The 20,402-nt window shown below is 41.4% G+C and overlaps 2 protein-coding genes across 6 annotated transcripts in view; one reads left to right on the forward strand and one right to left on the reverse strand.

Moving 5' to 3' along the window:
• LOC129775270 (semaphorin-1A) overlaps positions 1-20,402 on the reverse strand; it is a 481,842-nt gene that overhangs the window by 347,398 nt on the left and 114,042 nt on the right. The gene's annotated exons all lie outside the window — the stretch shown is intronic.
• LOC129775273 (uncharacterized) lies at positions 298-5,790 on the forward strand. The gene is made up of 2 exons (XM_055779785.1): positions 298-426; positions 4,437-5,790. Exons 1-2 carry the CDS (start codon positions 410-412, stop codon positions 5,788-5,790), a joined length of 1,371 nt encoding a protein of 456 aa, XP_055635760.1. The 5' UTR covers positions 298-409.

Consider the following 20,402-nt stretch of genomic DNA (forward strand, 5'->3'; position numbering starts at 1 on the left):
CAGATTGCATCCAGAGGCCTCCCATCAAGACAATCGCGAGCCATAACAACTGACGAAAACGGCTGACCACGCGACATCATTCAAAGGAACCCGATCTGGAAACAACGCGACCGTACGGATAACAAGGAATCTGCTGACGCGAGATACCGACATTATAAAAAGGCAGGGAACAGAAGATAGCATTCAGTCTTAGTATGAACGTTGATGTGTAATCTTTAAATTTAGCGAAAATAAATTTATTTTTTATATTGTAATCGCCACTTCGGTCATTACTGGCGCAGTCTTTGTGAAAGTGTTGTGTAGTGCTGCTTCCTGGGAAACCATCCGCGAAAGGACATCGCTGGAGTTACGGGAGCTGCCGAACAACTCACGGAACCACGCTCATCGATAACATTAACAGACTCCGGGAATGAGGTTACTGATACTGTAAGTAATTTTCACTCTCGTTATTAATTAACCAAAAAGTGATCAAGTGCAACTAACAAGTGCAACCATTGCTTCAAGAAGAAAAAATTCTAAACACGAACGGTTTCAACAGCATAGAGACAGCATAATGTCCACGCAAGAGAACCAAACAATGCAAGAAACAGCGCAAGCTGAATTACCAGTGGAAATTACAGCGGAGCAATTAATCGCTCAAATACAAGAGTTAACGAAAAACCAGGCCGCTCTTATTCATACTATAACTAAGTTAGAAAACAAAGCGAAGGATCCATTTTTAAATTTCGTCACGCCGGATCCCGTGAAAAATATTCCGCACTTTAGCGGAAATAGAAAAGAAACGCTCGCGTGGGTGGAAGACACGCAGCAAACACTAGATTTATTCAGTGACTATAAATTCGAGCCAACCTACAAGCAAATCATACGTGTTGTTAGGTCAAAAATTATCGGGGAAGCAAGAGAGGTTTTGATTTCCTCCGGTAACCCTACGGAATGGGACGAAATTAAAGAGGTTCTCTTAAACTCGTTTGGAGACAAGAGAGATATCACCTCACATATCCAATCTCTTTTTTATGTAAAACAAGGGAAAGCATCTCTCACAGAATACTATAACAAAGTTAAGACGATTGATACAGCAATCAAATCGTCTGCTGCACACATGGAAGACTATAAAAATTCCATGGAAGCAGTCATAAAATTAATAAGTTTAATGTCACTTACAAGATACATAGACGGACTGAATGGGGATCAGCTGGCTATGTACGTGCGTAGCTATAGGCCGAATTCGTTAGAAGAGGCCCATGACATAACTATGCAACATTCCAATGCCGCATTCAGGCAAAAATTGGAAAACAAACAAGGTCCTTCGACCTACAGAATTCCCGAGCAGAAGGCTCAGACAATTTCACAAAATCAAAAATCATATAATCCAAAAACCAATCAGAATAATAAACCCGTATCTGAGAGATTCAGATCTCAAAAAGTAAATAATGACGAGGACGTTTCTATGAGGACGTACCAGTCGAAAATGCAGGTTCATAATAATGAAGTGCGCGAACCGGAACCTAAAGCGGATTTGACGTCGAACGATTCAATTTTAGAATCAGAAGACGACGACTATTTTGAAGGCGACGAATTAAATTTTCAGATGGTAAGAAAGGAAAAGCAAAAAACATAAAGAATAATAATTTTATTCCTTATCTGACTATCCAAACAACTAAGGGCTATTTAAAATTTTTAATGGACACAGGTGCCAATAAAAATTATATTTCGCCCAAACATGTTAAACTCGAAAATTGCAAAGATGAAACAGGAATTCACGTCACGAATATCAATGGCAAACATGACATCAATAAATCAGCTTCATTTGACATCTTCCAAATTAGGAAGAAAGTAAAATTTTATGTATTCGATTTCCACGATTTTTTCGATGGATTAATAGGGTACGAAACACTGAGAGACCTCAATGCTCAGTTGGACATCGGCAGAAATAAATTGAAAATTGGTAGAAAAACTTTCAACCTCGAAAAGAAATTTCCAGGAAACCACAAAATCAACATTTCGGAACAAGAGTTCCAATTTGTAGAAATACCAATAAAGCAAAAAGGTAGCTTTCTTGTTGAGGAAGAAACTCCATTTGATTATTTTTCAATTCTCCCCGGTTTATACCAAAGCAAAAATGGCATAGCTATAGTGGCAATAAAAAGTCATTACCCCAATAGAACAGTACAACTGAACTCTAATGAAATTGAAATTGGAACCGATTGTTTTAGATTGAAGGACATTCCAAAAATTTCACCAAAAGGAAAATACTGTTTTAGGAGTGAACACATGAACGATGAGGAGAAAAAAGCTTTAGAAAGGGTTATAGATGCCAACAGAGAAATACTTTATACCGACTCGGATAAATTAACTTTCACCCATAAGATAAAGCACAATATCAGGACTTCAGACAATATACCAATACATACAAAATCCTATAAATACCCACAAATTTTCGAAACAGAAATCCAACAACAAGTGGAAAAAATGCTTAGAGACGGGATAATAAGGGAATCAATATCACTTTATACATCGCCTATATGGGTTGTCCCGAAGAAAACAGACGCTTCTGGTAAGAAAAAGATTTCGCGAAATTGGTGAAGCCTTTAACTGCTCTACTTCGTAAAGACACCGAATTCGTTATATCCCCAGAAACAGTCGAATGTTTTGAGAAATGTAAACAACTTCTTACAATGGACCCTATACTCATTTATCCCGACTTCACGAAGGAATTCATACTAACCACCGATGCCAGCGATTTTGCCATAGGGGCAGTTCTTTCACAAGGACCCATAGGCAAAGATCGACCAATCGCGTACGCATCTAGGACCCTTAACAACACCGAAGAAAATTATTCCACGACGGAGAAGGAATTTCTAGCCATCGTTTGGGCTGTGAAACATTTCCGACCATATCTTTATGGACGAAAATTTAAACTTCTTACGGATCACCAACCACTTACTTACTCCATGACAGACGCTAACAGAAGAATTATAAGGGGGAAAATAGCATTGGAGGAATTTGATTATGAACTCATTTATAAGCCTGGCAACCAAAATGTTGTAGCAGACGCTTTATCGAGGATAAAACCAGAAGAATTAAATAATAATGAACTTGATCTTGAAACTGTTCACTCAGCAGAAACCAGTGATGATTTTTTCATATGGTGTACCGAAAAACCAATCAACAGTTTTAGAACACAAATAATTTTTAAAATAAATCATTTTGATACGACTATACACGAAGAAACATTTCCAAAATACCACCGATTCACTATTGTAAAACCAGAATATACAGAAGCAGACATAGTCGAAATTCTCAAAAGTTACCTTAACCCCAGAGGAATATCTTGTCTAAAAATTCCAATATCATTAGTACAACTCGTTCAGGAAACATACTGTAAACATTTTACTAACAATAAATTCAAAGTTTTCATTTCAGAAAAGCTTCTAGAAGATGTCAGAATAGACGAGCAAAAAGATGCCATAATACGGGAAATACATGACGCAGCACACAGAGGAGCAAAAGAAAACAAAATGCAAATCCTGCAGAAATATTTTTTCCCCGAAATCGAGCGAAAACTGAAAATATTTGTTAACTCCTGTCATATTTGTAAAAGAAGCAAATACGACAGGAAGCCCCCAAAATTAATTCAGAAATCATTTTTCGGCTCAAAACAATTCGAACGGGTTCACATGGACATATTTTTCATGAAAGGCCAAAAATGGCTGACCATCGTGGACTCCTTCTCCAAATTCGCCAACGCCATACCACTGACAACAAGAACGATAATAGACATAAAACGCGCTTTTTCCGAACACATCAGGCACTTCGGTAGACCGCAAACGATAATTTGTGATCAAGAGCCCGCTTTTACATCAATAGATTTCGTCGGCTTTTTAAACGAGCTCGGAATCGAAATTCATTTCGCGAGTAGTTCTAATTCCAACGGAATAGTTGAGAGATTCCACTCAACGATAATCGAGCTTTATAGAACACTAAAAACAAAATATAATGAACTTCCGATCAACGATCGGATGAATATAATTACCGACATCTATAATAATACATTTCACTCCGTGACGAAACGAAAACCACGTGAGCTAATATTTAACACAAATAATGTTACGAACGCGGCTGACATAATTGAACAATCCAACAAAATCCACTGTGCAGTAAAATTGGAACTAGATAAACGTAAACAAGCCTTCGAAAAGAAGCATGAGAATCGTGAAGAACCCAAGCCACTCAACCCTAACGACACGAAATACATAAAAATTAGTCAAAGGTTGAATAAAGATAAAGACATTTATAAACTTTCTACCATAAAAGAAGACAACCATCTAACCTTCAAGGACACAAATAACATTAAAATCCATAAAAATCGCATAAAAAATTAACAAAGACCACTAAAATGAACACCATATTAAAGAAGCCATTTGTTTTTCTTGCAGAATAATACTCATCAAAACAATAAGCACCACCAACTATAAAGAAATAACGAACAGCAATGGATTGGTTGCGTTCAAGATCAAAACAGCAAGGATTAGAATCGGATATGACAGAATGTTGCATAGAATCAACCTAAATACATTAAATGACAATATAGAAAACATAGAAAAAATCATGAAATCGTTTAAAACTATAGAACACCTAGAGCAAACACTACTAGAAAAAACCAAACTAGCAAAAGATAAACTCAGGAGCCTCCTACCACATAGAATAAAAAGGGGACTTATGAACGCATTAGGAACAGCCATTAAACTCATCACGGGAAACCCTGATAACGATGACCTAATAGTCATGCATCAAAGTTTGGGAATATTAAAAACACAAGGAGACAAATTAGTGAACAATCAGATGAAACAAATCCAGATCAATGAACTTTTTCAAAATAAATTGAATAATATTACAGACTCTATTAGTAAAATTGAATCAAAAATTACTAAGGAATACAACACAGTACAGGGAATAAAAACAGATTTAGAATTCGTCAACCTTATCTGGAATATGGACAAAATTATCAGCATATTAGAGGACATCGAGGAGCAAGTAGAATTTTCTAGAGTAGGCTTGATAAACAAAAACATACTCTCATTGGAGGAAAAACAGTTAATTTTAGACAGGCTTAAGACACAAACAATAAAGCTAAATTACTTAGACGAAATTTTCCAATATACCTCAGCGAGTGTCGGTATCAGCAACAATCAAGCAGTCATATTAATAAAGACCCCCATTTTGGATAAAAAGACGTACGATTTGTTAGAAATCCATACTTTGAGAGTTAACAATTCACGGATCGATACGAACATCAACCTGGTAACGAAATATGGCAACACAGTTTATTACCAACCAACAGAATGCGATATTTGCGATGGAAATAACCTAATTGAGGACGATTGCATCTATAAAATATTAACTCACCAAACACCCAAATGCTCGTTTGTAAAATCAAAACAAACAACACAAATCAAAGAAGTCAAGCAAGGAATCATCCTGATCGACACAACAGAAATCGTAGAAGTAAAAGACTCTTGCGGAGATTCAAGGATGGTTAGCGATGCCACAATAATCGAAACCGAAAACTGTACCGTCAAAATACGAAATTTCACATTTTTTGGACAACCTGACGTAACCTACCAGCAAGAATACCTGATCCCAATATACAGCAAGCCCCTCCAAAATGGAAATTTTACAGATCTTGACGATGAAAACGTCATGCTACGAATACAGAACTTGGAAGAACTCAATGAAGTTCAACTTTACTTGAACACCACACAACACCGGGTAATAAAAGAAATGAAGTAACCAAAAATCCGCCAGAACCTCTCGTGGCTACTCAGGTGGACGAAACTGAAAACAACGGAAGTATTCCATTATCCCTACTTCCGGGGAAGAAGGCAGAGCAAAAATGCATCCCGAAACCATGGATCGAGCTGCCGAAGCCGAAACTTCAATCGAGGACGCTTGAAACTTAGGGGGGAGACGTTACGACCAGATGTACCCCACACGACCACTTAGAGCAACAACGAATCATAACAACCGATGCAACCAGGATCAGATTGCATCCAGAGGCCTCCCATCAAGACAATCGCGAGCCATAACAACTGACGACAACGGCTGACCACGCGACATCATTCAAAGGAACCCGATCTGGAAACAACGCGACCGTACGGATAACAAGGAATCTGCTGACGCGAGATACCGACATTATAAAAAGGCAGGGAACAGAAGATAGCATTCAGTCTTAGTATGAACGTTGATGTGTAATCTTTAAATTTAGCGAAAATAAATTTATTCTTTATATTGTAATCGCCACTTCGGTCATTACTTCTATATGCTATGAGTCGTCCGGAATGTACAGTTCTGTTTGACATTTGCCATGGAAAACATGTTGGATGTTCTAAATGGAATAACAATAACAATTCAATTATATTTTGACGTAGAACTACGTCTTTCCTTAAGGGTGCCAAATCAGAAAACAGGTCATGTTTTTATGAAATAAAGTTAGCGTTAAAAACTATTTTTGCCGCAAATAGATTTTGACGATTTACACACCAAACGAATCGAAAATTCCCTAAGATTTGTTTTTTATGCTATATATTGTAAACCCCTGGTGTGTAAACGGTTTAAATTGATGAAAACTGGAAGCATTTCCAATTTCCCATACATTTGTGATTTGTGAGCTTCCCTACCTCTGCCGTCAGTAACGAGCAACTTATCGGCGATCAACGATGGGGAATGATTTAAAGTCTCCGTGAATAAAGAAGAGAAGAAGAAGAAGGAAAACGAAGGAGAGTATTTGCCTAGAGCATAAATATTGGATCTCGCTGAGGCAAACTTTCAGTACCGTTCTAGATACGAAGCAATGTACATCGCTTGTTCTTCCTTATTTTGCGTCATCACATGTCTTCGTTTCGGATTGAGCTGAGGACGCGACCATATTACTTACTCGCTGATGTCTCTGGCATTGCAATCATTACATTAAACTGACACCATTCCATTAAGGTTCTGGACAACACAATTGTGTGGGGAATCATTAAACTAGGCTGTCATTGGCTCACCAAGAAAATAATAGTTCAGGAATTTTTTGTGTGATTTGGTTTCACATGACTGTAACAAAACTATTCCCACCAAGGACACAACTAAGCTAATCGATACCGGAATATTGATAGAAAGGGTTTCTGTTGAGAAGAGCGCAAAGCGAAGGACTTGAACAAAATAACAGCGTAGTTCTACGTCAACAATGTGGTCGTGTCTTGGACACAACCTCCTATAATTTTTTTGTTTGATTTCGAATACCTGTTCGAATGTTCGAATAAAATCCGAACACTTAAGCTTTGTGGGCCATTAAACAGTGTCTCATTACTCAAATTGGTACTTTTTCGTACGTTTTTATGTGGTTTTTGGATACAATAGAGCCTTTTCTTTCATTTGTCCACCAGAAAATGGATTTACATATTCATATTACATATACATATTCATGGTGAAAAACTAAAACTATGTTTGATTACATTTGTCTCAAATTTCGAACAGCAAAAATGCAATTTAAAAAAAATCATAACTTTTGAGCTACTAGACCGATTCAGATGATCGATACATCAAATTGAAACCAATAAGCTATTCTCGTTTGGAAAAATTATCTACTCCCCAAATTTTGGATTTCGTGCTTCGAAACTTGATTCAAATTCCGAATTTGCTAACGTATACATTTTATCGCTGGTGTTGACAGTCGCTTTTTTGCAAATGCTTAGTATTATAAGTTATAAGCAGTATCGATGCCTGTGAATGATGTTAAAATGAAACCTATACCATAAAGAATATCAGGGTTTTCATTTTTCAATTATTTACAAGATTAAAGTCCACTAAATTTACATTTAAAAATGGAGTGTTCGGAATTTGAAACGAAACGGTATATCTTTATTTTTTTGAAATAAACTAAAATGCATTTCCGCCGACTACTCGGTCGAGCTTCGACATCAACCACCAATTTCGATTTTTTTCTCATCTTGTAGAAATAAACCCGACAAATGAAATCAAACAACGTAAACGTAACTTGAGTTGTAGGTTCACCACGCAAAAAAAGAGTCAAGCGCAAAGGGTTAATGTTTCATATGGATCAAATCAAGATTGCTTTGTTTCGTTTCAATGGAAATAACCAACGTTTTTTAACTTGTTATGGAACAACACAGAGGAAACAGGAAACTCTCCCTTTGATGATTCATTCTATGCTTCTTTCTTTGTCTGTAGTTTTAATCTTGGAATTTCTTCATTTTGGAGTCATAACTGGAAACACGTAGGACTACAATAACAATATTTTTTAACTTGTTATGGAACAACACAGAGGAAACAGGAAACTCTCCCTTTGATGATTCATTCTATGCTTTTTCTTTGTCTGTAGTTTTAATCTTGGAATTTCTTCATTTTGGAGTCATAACTGGAAACACGTAGGACTACAAGGGATGTCAATTTAAATAACTTATCAAACATTTAAGTAGTTTTTCTGTATCTCTTGGCAAAATTACAACTCCATTGCACCGTTAAAAATATAATTGCCAAAGAAAAAATCCACAAATTATACTATGCAGCATTTTTCGCAGAACGGCAACAGAAAATCCGAAATCGATTGTGATCGCTGGTTGCTCGCTGTCTAGAGTGAAATCAAAAATTAAAAAGTGAGGGAATGTAGATTTATAAAGGTTATAAAGTTCTGTAGCCCACCTCTAGGATTAGGAAACTGAACGCTAAACTCTTTTCAAGCATCCGAAAAGTGCAAAATTCTTTTTTTTTGTTTTCAAGAGGCTTTGAACTTTGCAGTTCACTCGCCTCTGTGCAAATTTACAAAAACATAACCTATTGTAGGGATTGTTTCCAAGACACGACCGCATTAGTAACGTAGGACTACGACATTATTTCATTAAATTCGCTCGTTTATCACTTCGGTTAGGTTATTATTTCAGAATGCATCGAAATTTTAAAAACAACCCTTTAGCAGAATGTTTTGGTGGTCCTGAAAAGAACCGACGGTTAACGTTGTTTTATCCATATGTAATAAAGAATATAGAATAGGGTAATATTATATCATACAAACCTGTATAGTTCAAAATGTCATCATTATTATGATCATCATCAATAAGCCCGAAAAAACGTCTCTTACACACACAATCCCACTTCCGGAAAAGAAATACTTGCAAAGGAAATACTTGGATGCATTTTAACTTTCAAAATAACTTTTTAGTAGATGTTGGTGGTCCTGGAAAGGGCCGATGAGTTTGAGTGGGTTTTTAGAAGCAGCTGAAGATTCATAATTCATTCTTGTGCTCGCGACAACAGTACACGAGATGTGTGTTCTTATTGCCAATGAACGTAGTGCACCTTAAGGGTAAATGAACTGAAGTGTTCAAAGCCTCTGTAATTTTACAAATGATTATCGTCATAGCACACAAAGTAAGCATTTTTCTTCTAGACACCCACTGCAGCTACACAAGCGATTTTATATTTGAGCGCACACAAGGTCCCAAAAGGTCGATTTTCGGCCAAAATTTTTTTTTCGAGATAACATCAGATCTCGACGTTTCATGCATTTTTAATTCATTTGGCATCGAAAATAAAATTTCGATTTTCCAAATTAACCTTACCCCTCCCCCCTCTTGGAAGATTTTCGAGGATCAAAAAATCAAAACTTTGAGCGCTTGTCCGCTTGGACCGTTTGTGAAATACCGCTCTATTGCTTATTCAGAGAGATCGATGGACAAACATTTTCTGATATGCGATTAGAAGCTTCTTAGTCAGTGATACTGCAGAGTCAATTTAGCCTCTTTTTGTTCAATGCAGCGCTCCCAGTAGTCAGTCCTGGAATCTTTAACAGCAGTTTGTTTACAAAGTCTTTCTCTTGAAAACCTGTGCCACAATTTTGGAAAAACTTAATATTTTCCTAAATAGCTCCGCTATGGAAGAAAACAGAAAAAAAATTGTAAAAAGTTATGAAAACCTTTATGCGGGTTTTATGAAACGTGGTCGGATACAAAGATCGCAGGGGAGTTGAATATGGCGATTTACGGTTCACGGTTTACGGCTCACGGATTAAGGTTTACGGTTAACTCCGCCTGCGAATGATGGATCCCAATAATAGCATGTCAGTGGGTCCAAAGCCCCCGAAAAGGAAGATGGTTGTAATAGCTGTTATCCATGGTTATTATGGAAAGAAAGTAATGGATAAACCCCTAAGCCAAAGTGTGACGCGACCCGTGCCGAGCGATGAATGGTAGGGGGGTCTAAACCCTGCCGTTAACGAAGCCTGTGGAGCACCAGGGCACCCTCCACAGTATCGTCTGCCCTTGCTGCATTAAGCCGGTCACTGATGCAGCGGACCTTCTTTACCGCGAGACTCGTGGGACTTCTATGAATAATCGAAATGACAACAATAAAAAAAACTTCGGATTCCGGCAGCCTCTCTCTGTCGGAGAAAAAAACCTCCATAGAGATCAACTCTATGAGTGTAGAAGAGGATGAGGTACTGAGCGACGCACCTGTGGATGTTCAGTCATGCTCCTCTTCCATCCTTAATACTCCGACTCGATGTGAGTCGCTAGAGGATGATAGTGACGAATGTAGCGTCACCATAAAAACTGAATCTGAAGTTGTAGATTCAGCCGAGGTCCACTCTTCGTGGAAAAAGAACCTCACAAAGTGTCACACCCCTTCAGTGAGTGACGAACCTGCCAAGACTTCACCTTGATTCGCCAAACCACCCGAACCCAGCCCTGGTTGACGAACTGTCACCCGCACAAAAGGTAAAGCAGAATAGATGAAAAGTGAGCGAAAGTTATCGTGAACAATACAATCACAAAGTTACGTATAAATTACAAAGTTATATATTTAAAAGTAGTAAAAATACTCTATTGGCCAGTGCCCAGAGATTAGCCCTTTTTGATTCCGTCACATACGATACAGAATACAGGTAAACAGAGAAGTTTGAGAACACTTACAATACCTAACCCTAAACAACGTCCCATCACAGATTACGATTGCCACGCTAAAATTACAAATTATTTGTGCAACTACGGATAGAATTACTACAGATTAAAAGCAAACACTAAACGTAAGAACACATAAATTTGCAACACAAACATGATTTGTACCACATATAAAAACATATATCGTTACAATATTTACATGATTATATTACATTAAGAATACATGCACTACAATATTAAACTTAAATACGAATTGTACTCTATTTCCTTTAACAGGAATTTAATAACATCCTGAAAATAAAAGGTGTTATAAAATCGGAAAATTTGCTTTCTATTCAGTTGCTTGCGCAACATCTTATTAAATTCGTTTAGGCGATCGGGAGGTTAGATCGGTATGTCGAAAAAGAGTGATGGTCGAAATCGGGGTGTTTCTCCCGCGAATAACCGCCAGTGGGGGTAAGCTGCGAGATCTGCAGACAGCCGGATGATAGTCGGATGGTAGCGTGTGATTTGTGTGGAAAGTGGTTTCACTTCGCGTGTGTGAGTGAGGATTCAACTGTTCAGGATCGTGATTGGAGCTGCGGGAATTGCACCGAGATCGGAGCGGCAGCTCAAGTACCGGCCAGAACATCAACACCAGCCACCACAGGAGGAACCAAACCAAAGTCTGGAAACACGAAAAATTATGAAGTCGAACCGGATGATAACCTTCAACGGCAGTTAGCAGAAATGCAGAAGAAGATGGAGAAGCAGCAGAAGGAATATGAGCGGGCTATGCGGGAAATGGAGGATCAACGTCGGCGGGCGCTCAGAGATCAACAAAATAAATTCGAGCAGGAATTGGCAGCTTCAGAGCGACGAATGCGGGAACCGAAGGAGGCTCTTCAGCCCGTAGCCGCTGCACTAGGAGGTGCACCAACAGCTAGTTCAACGGGAAATCCTCTCCCACAAGTTCACGTCAGCAGTATCAATCAAGCGGATGTCCTGGTACAGGAACTTCAATTACTGGAAGAGAAGCAAGCGTTAGAACGAAGACATTTGGAGGAGAAAAGTCGATTATTACAGCGATTTGGGGCTTTCGACGGAGGTGCAGTCGAAGGAATTTCCGGACTGAATCCTCTGGCGAACGCATTTCAACCAACACATCGCAGCAATCCATTTGGCGTTTCTCTGCTAAACCAAAGTCAGCTTTCAGCGCGTCAGGCCGTTTGTAAGGAACTACCAATCTTCACCGGAAATCCTGAGGAGTGGCCGCTCTTCTTCGCCAGCTACGAAAACTCCACTCGGATCTGTGGATATAGCGATGAAGAAAACCTTCTACGCCTTCAGCGAAGCCTGAAAGGGAAAGCATTGGAGACTGTGCGTTTCCGACTGCTGCATCCGTCGAACCTACCAGGTATTATCGCTACACTTAAAACGCTGTTTGGGAGGCCGGAGATAATCGTGCACTCTTTGATTGGCAAAATTCAAGAGATGCCAGCTCCGAAAGCAGAGAAAATGAATACTTTGATCGACTTTGGAGTCGCTGTGCAAAACGTCTGCGCTACCATTCGTGCATCGGGTCTCGATGAGTACCTCTGCAACGTAGCTTTATTGCAAGAGTTGACAGAGAGATTACCCCCAACTATAAGACTCAACTGGGCGTATCACCGTCAGACACTGGACAGAGTTAATCTCTCGGACCTCGGAGAATGGCTTGGGAAGCTGGTGGAGGCAGCTAGTGTCATAACAATCCCATCCATTGGTGGCACGAAATCGGAGAGACGTGGTCGAAAGGAAGACTACTTAAACGTCCATTCAGTGGTGTCAGCGGTATCAGCGGAGAAATCGCAACGAACACTCGTTCAGTGGGCATTCCGAAGGGTTGTCTCGTATGTCTTGAGGAGTGCAGCGGGCTGGAGACATGCCGTAAGTTTTTAAACATGGATATCGGAGGTCGTTGGACCGTGATCAAGGAGCAGAAGCTGTGCAGAAAATGTCTGCGGAAACACTTCGGCGCCTGCCTAGTTAAAGCACCATGTGGCAAGAATGGGTGTTTATTCATGCACAGCAAATTGTTGCATGATGGCAAACGGTACAACAAATCTGCTATCAAGCCAACTACTTCGACACATGGAAACCCGTCAGCGCAGAGTTGCAACACTCACTCGAACGCGGCTAGCAAAGTTCTCTTGCGGTACGTACCTGTGACAGTTTTCGGTAATGGAAAGGCAGTGAAAACATTTGCCTTTCTCGATGATGGGTCTTCGGCAACCTTCATGGAGCACAGTCTGGCAAAAGAACTGGATCTAGAAGGAACATCACATCCATTATGTCTTAATTGGACGGGAGGTCAGCAAACGGAAGAAAACGATTCGGTCAAGCTGTCACTGAAAATTTCTGGTACGAGCGATGCGAGTAAAGTTTACGTACTCCCTAAGGTTCACACGGTACGCAATCTCTCCCTGCCGAAGCAGTCGGTTTCAGTGAGGCAATTGATAGCCAAATACAGCTACCTGCATGGACTACCGTTGGAACCATATGATAGCGTGTCTCCTAAGATCTTGATTGGGATGGACAATTGCCACCTTGGTTACGCTCTGAGAAGTACCGAGGGCAACGAGAACGAACCTGTTGCGTCAAAAACCCGTCTCGGTTGGCTCGTGTACGGGCCGTGTTCGATGATACCTGGAGCTGCAAATTCAGAATATAACGGCTATCACAGTTTCCACATCTGTTCATGCAGTACGGAGTCAGATAAGGACTTGGACGGAGCGTTGAAGGAGTTTTTCTCGATTGAGTAAATGGGAGTATCTGGATCGTTCAAACATCCAGTTTCGAAAGACGAAGAGCGGACTTTGAAAATTCTATCTGCCGAAACACGCCTGAAGGGAGACCGTTACGAGACTGGGTTGTTGTGGCGATACGACCAAGTGAAATTGCCCGACAGCCGAGCGATGGCGACAAAGCGTCTAGCGTGCTTAGAGAAAAGAATGAATAAGGATCCTGAGCTAGCAGCAGTAATGCGTGTAAAAATTACGGAGTACGAGAAAAAGGGCTATATCCGAAAGCTCTCAGTGATTGAGAAGACGGAAAGGCAACCGAAGGACTGGTACCTGCCGATTTTCCCGGTCATCAATCCGAACAAGCCAGGGAAGATTCGGATCGTGTTCGATGCGGCGGCGAAGGTCAACGGAGTATCCTTAAACTCATTCCTTCTAACGGGACCGGATCAACTGGTATCATTACTTACGGTGTTGTTTAAGTTTCGTGAATTTAGGATTGCTGTAGTTGGAGACATACGTGAAATGTTTTTTCAAGTGCTAATGAGAGAGCAAGATCAACGCAGTCAAATGATCCTGTGGAACGGAGGAAACCCCAACGAAGATCCGGAGGTTTACGTAGTAGCTGTCATGACATTTGGCGCGGCATGTTCTCCAAGCTGCGCGCACTATGTGAAGAACCTGAACGCGGATAGATTCACTGAGCAGTTCCCTCGTGCGGTCGAGTGTATCAAGTATGAGCACTACGTCGACGACATGCTATCCAGTGTGGAGACTGAAGCGGAGGCTGTACAGCTTATCAAGGACGTGCAGTTTGTGCACTCACAAGCGGGCTTCGAGATCCGAAACTGGCAATCGAATTCCAGCAGAGTCACAGCGTCGTTGCAGGAAGGCACCACTACCGAGAAGGACATGAGCACATGTTCGGAGACAACGACGTCGAAGGTCCTTGGAATGTGGTGGGACACCACCAACGATACGTTTACGTTCAGGTTATCACCGAAACATGATGAGGAGCTATTGTCTGGGGACAGAATGCCTACGAAGCGCGAAGTTTTAAGGACATTGATGGCGATATTTGATCCGATGGGTCTCATCGGCAATTTCCTCATGTATCTCAAAATCCTTATACAGGAAATTTGGCGTTCTGGGTGTGCCTGGGACGATGAAATCACTGGAAAGCTGGCCGAGAAGTGGACAATCTGGATTACTGTGCTTCCTGACGTATGCAGGGTTAGTGTTCCTCGGTGTTACCGACTTAGTACATCTGCTAGGTCCACGAACGTAGTTCAGCTGCACGTCTTTTGCGATGCAAGCGAGAACGGAATCGCGGCCGTTGCCTATTTCCGATTCAAAGAGAATGGAGTGACTGAATGTGCCATGGTCGGATCGAAGACAAGAGTAGCTCCCCTAAGATTTCTCTCGATCCCACGATTGGAGCTACAAGCTGCTGTAGTAGGAGCACGTCTAGCAGACAGTATTGCAAGCTCACACCGGATAAAGATCTCACGTCGTGTTTTTTGGACGGACTCCCGCGACGTGCTATGTTGGATACGGTCCGACCACCGGCGCTACAGCCAATTTGTAGCGTTTAGAGTGAGCGAACTCCTAGAAACGACAGGAGGAGATGAGTGGAGATGGGTGCCTACCAGAGCGAACGTAGCCGACGAGGGGACGAAATGGCAGAGACTACCAGATCTGCAACCCTCAAGTCGCTGGTTCTGCGGACCAGATTTTCTGCGGAAACAAGAAACCGAGTGGCCAGGTGAGGTCAGAGATCCGGGAACAACTGCAGAAGAGATTCGTCCAAGCGTTCTTCATCACACGATTACGGAACCACTAGTATCCTTCGAACGATTCTCCAAATGGAAACGATTGTTAAGAGCTGTCGCCTTCGTTCGCCGATTCATCAAGAACCTACAGAATCGAACTCACCGGTTACCCATCGAGCTAGGGCCACTTGCCCAGGATGAACTGAATTGGGCTGAACAAACCATCTACCGCCAAGTTCAACGACAAGCATATCCGGATGATGTTCAACTGCTGAGCGACGCGAGCCAGAACAAGCAGCCCTGGGAACGCACTATTCCAAAGACCAGCCCGTTATACAAGCTAAGTCCGACCATCGACCCACATGGCGTATTACGGATGCAGGGACGAATCGAATCATGTGAGTGGGTGGATGAGTCTGTGAAGCATCCGATCCTGCTACCGAGACGACACTATGTGACTGATTTGTTGATTGCTGACTATCACAACAAGTACCGTCACCAGAACCATCAGACAGCAATTAATGAATTGAGACTAAAGTATTGTATTGCCCGGCTTCGATCAGAGTACGACCGTGTCCGCAAGAATTGCCAACACTGCAAGATCCATCGAGCAAACCCGCAGCCTCCTGCCATGGGAAACCTACCACCCGCGCGCCTAGCAGCATTCCAACGACCGTTCACGTACACCGGAATAGACTACTTCGGCCCGATGTTGGTAGTAGTCGGCAGACGAGTCGAAAAACGTTGGGGAGTCTTGCTCACTTGCCTGACGACGAGAGGCGTACACATTGAGCTCGCACACTCGCTTACGACCGACTCCTGTATTTGCTCGCTCGCTATTCCCACTAGAGATCATCAGCGATAGAGGCACTAATTTCGTTGGAGCTGCACGAGAGCTACGAGAAGCCTTGGAAACGGTTGACGATAAGAAGCTCATGACCACATTTGTCGGACCGAACACCAAATGGACCTTTAACCCCCCGGCTACTCCTCATTTTGGTGGCTGTTGGGAGCGATTAGTGCAGATAGTCAAGAAGATTCTATACGCGTTCAAACCCCCGCGGCTACCGACCGACGAGATTCTCCGATTAATGCTCATAGAGATCGAGATGATTATCAATTCGAGACCGCTCACTCACGTACCGCTAGATAACGATACAGATTTTCCCTTAACGCCTAACCACTTCCTTCTAGGATGTTCAAACGGAAGTAAGCCCCCGATCGCCTTCGACGACAAACCCGCTGTGCTGAAACAGTCGTGGAAGATGTCTCAGCAGTATGTTATCACTTTTATCTTTCCCTGCTCAAGAGGGAAAGTTATCAAACTAACTGCCAGCACTGGCCAATCAAATGCATGCCAAGAACTCAAACGAGAGCTTTCGGAGCAAAACAACATTCGAAAGTTCTCGCACCAACACACAGCTTACAATTCACGATCTCTCTGTTATGTCGCACTTACCTTCGATGTCACGTTGCATGGATCAAGCCTTCTTCTATGTTTCACTCCGCTATCTCCGCTATCTCTCACTTCTTGATTTTCTTTTCAAATTTAACGACTATTATCCGTCGGCACTTCCTTTTTAATTCACTAGAGTCCAAATGCCACACAAATCGATACGCTTTTCTGGCACTTTTGCGTCACTTCCCGACCGGCCACAAACGATTGATTTCGAAAAACTTCTTCACCACAAACTCAAGATTCTTCAATCTCGCCAAAATATCGCACTCCAAAAATCGAACGGCAAATTTCCACCTTCGCTCACTGCACTCCAAAATTGACTGCCCTTTTTTTTTTCTTCCTGCTCGTGATCCCCCGGCCGAAAGCTTTCTCTCGCTTTTTGGGATTCAGTCGCTCTTTCTCACCGACGTGACACTCTCACCGGGAAGCTTTCTCCCAGTGAACTCTTTTCGCTTAATTTATGCTGAGTGTGCCATGTGCGACTATGGCATGAGAGATGTATTGCGAATGTGTTGGTATGCATATTTTCATGGAAGTTTTGAGCTAGTCAGCTTCAATGTGACTTTGCTGACTAGGGTTGCTACAAGTACGCTGACGAATTCTGGAAGAAATGGGTAGCCGAATACCTGCCCACCTTAACCAGGAGGACGAAATGGTACCAGCCAGTAAAGCCCATCGAAGTAGGCGAGTTAGCCTTGATTGTAGACAACAACCTCCCAAGGAACTGTTGGCCGAGGGGCCGCATCGTGAAGGTCGTTCGTTCCAGCGATAATCAGGTGCGACAGGTAACAGTGCAAACGGAGCATGGACTATTGGAGAGACCAGCGATCAAGGTTGCCATTTTAGACGTCGGTTCCAGTATTGGTAAGCCATCTATGAGAAAGCGGCGTACCGGGGGGGAGTGTCACACCCCTTCAGTGAGTGACGAACCTGCCAAGACTTCACCTTGATTCGCCAAACCACCCGAACCCAGCCCTGGTTGACGAACTGTCACCCGCACAAAAGGTAAAGCAGAATAGATGAAAAGTGAGCGAAAGTTATCGTGAACAATACAATCACAAAGTTACGTATAAATTACAAAGTAATATATTTAAAAGTAGTAAAAATACTCTTATGGCCAGTGCCCAGAGATTAGCCCTTTTTGATTCCGTCACATACGATACAGAATACAGGTAAACAGAGAAGTTTGAGAACACTTACAACACCTAACCCTAAACAACGTCCCATCACAGATTACGATTGCCACGCTAAAATTACAAATTATTTGTGCAACTACGGATAGAATTACTACAGATTAAAAGCAAACACTAAACGTAAGTACACATAAATTTGCAACACAAACATGATTTGTACCACATATAAAAACATATATCGTTACAATATTTACATGATTATATTACATTAAGAATACATGCACTACAATATTAAACTTAAATACGAATTGTACTCTATTTCCTTTAACAGGAATTTAATAACATCCTGAAAATAAAAGGTGTTATAAAATCGGAAAATTTGCTTTCTATTCAGTTGCTTGCGCAACACAAAGGGTCAGAGAAAGAGCTGAAGAACTTGGTCGCAGCTGGGATCCCCGCAAAGGAAGCTCGGCTGCAAGCACTGATCTCTGGGCCAACAAAACGCCCCCGAGGATCGGAGCTACCTAGTAGTGATGAAAAACCGATTCCTAAAAAATCGAAGCAAAATCTCTGCCCCGTCAAAGAGCGGGGCTGAATGAGTAGAAAAAATATGCACAAAACACTCTTCAAAACAACACCACAAAAACCACTATCGAATCTGGAATCTCCTCCTAAGAAGCTGTGGCGAATTCTCTTCACGTTCAAATGTAAATCCGTTTCCGATTTTTTAACCTCTTATATTCCAAATACGAAGGTTAAAAAATCGGTTTAAAATCCTACATATAACAATTAAGTACAAGGTAAGTATACAAATAATTAATTTCATCGTAACTCACGTTTAGTATTTTTATTCAAATTTACAATATTTTCTTTTCTTTTCAGCTAATCCAATTTTCTTTTCAGGTTGTCCAATCAATCACTTTCTTTACAGGTTTTCTAATAACTCGTTTTCCTTACAGCTTCTGGTTTGCTTTGTTTACCTCTATATGACAGACCGTCCCTTTCTAGTTTCCACCGTTCCTGTACCAAAATGTTAGAGAGAGGTGCGACGACTGTGTTGCTGGAGCAATGGTGTCATGTTAAGGTGACACAGTCGTAACAGAAGCCTTAGAGTAGATCAAAGTTGGAATTCCCCCGAGAACTACCCCAACACAGAAATGACTACAGCTCAACTAGATTCCATGCACAAAAGCCTCATTGAGAGCCAAAACGAGAATCTCTCCACCGATAAATAGTGTATACTCAAGAGATCCAATCCCAATGAAATCCACGCGGATTGGACGCTAACAGTCGATCAATCTGCAATGCGACAACTTGCTAGCAACAACTTCAAAATAAACTTCCGGTTTGGCGAAACTAAGTTGAGGAAAACAGCGCCAAACCATAACTCAAAAAAAACTCCAGTGTGCTCGAAGGCACTAGATCGCCAAGAAGCACCAAGCACCAGATCGCCAAGAAACGAGAAACCTAACTCCAAAAACCCAGGTAATTTGAAGTCTTCAGAGCCCAGTGACTCCAAACTTGAGGAGCCACAAAATGTTCAAAAAGTCGTCAGCAGGGTTTCTGGTAAACCAAAGTTTCCTCGAGAAGTTTCTCCGAAAAACAAGACACTTGACAATCTGAATGTTCCTGACCCAAAAAACCTGACCATATTTTCAACAAAACAGATGGGGCTCCGATTCTCCTAAATTAACCCCCGGATCGGTCAACCCAACCTAATACAGAACACTGAAGTTTTGCAAATAAACCTCCATCACGCTAAAGCAGCGTCGAGCGTGTTATCCAGGAGGTTTACAAAAGACGATGTAGATCTAGAGCTTTGGGTTCACAAAGGAAGAGTACTAGGTATTCAAACAGGTTCATGTAAGTTGTTCTACGATGACAAGCATGACTCCCCAAGAGCTGCTTCTTAGTGAATGCAAACATTAAATGCTTTCCTATTACAGAGTTCATTTAAAGGGACATCGTCACAATCAGAATGGAAGTACCAACCGCCAAAGGAAGATCCGACATCGTAATTGCGTCGTCTTACTTTTCTGGCGACGTTCCTGAGGTTCCCCCACGAGAGGTAGCGGCGTTTGTTAACTACTGTAGAGAAATCAACAAGGACTTCATCATCGGATGTGATGCCAACGCTCATCACACAATGTGGGCAAGTACCGACATTAACTACCGAGGTGAGTGTCTTTTAGGATTTCTCTCGTCAAACAACATAGATATTGCTAACAAACGAAATGAACCAACATTCATAAACGCAATCAGACAAGAAGTCTTAGACCTAACACTGTGTAGCCCGGTTATTCTTGACAAGATTCATA

This window comes from Toxorhynchites rutilus, chromosome 3 (assembly GCF_029784135.1).
Source record: "Toxorhynchites rutilus septentrionalis strain SRP chromosome 3, ASM2978413v1, whole genome shotgun sequence".
NCBI classification, from domain to species: domain Eukaryota; kingdom Metazoa; phylum Arthropoda; class Insecta; order Diptera; family Culicidae; genus Toxorhynchites; species Toxorhynchites rutilus.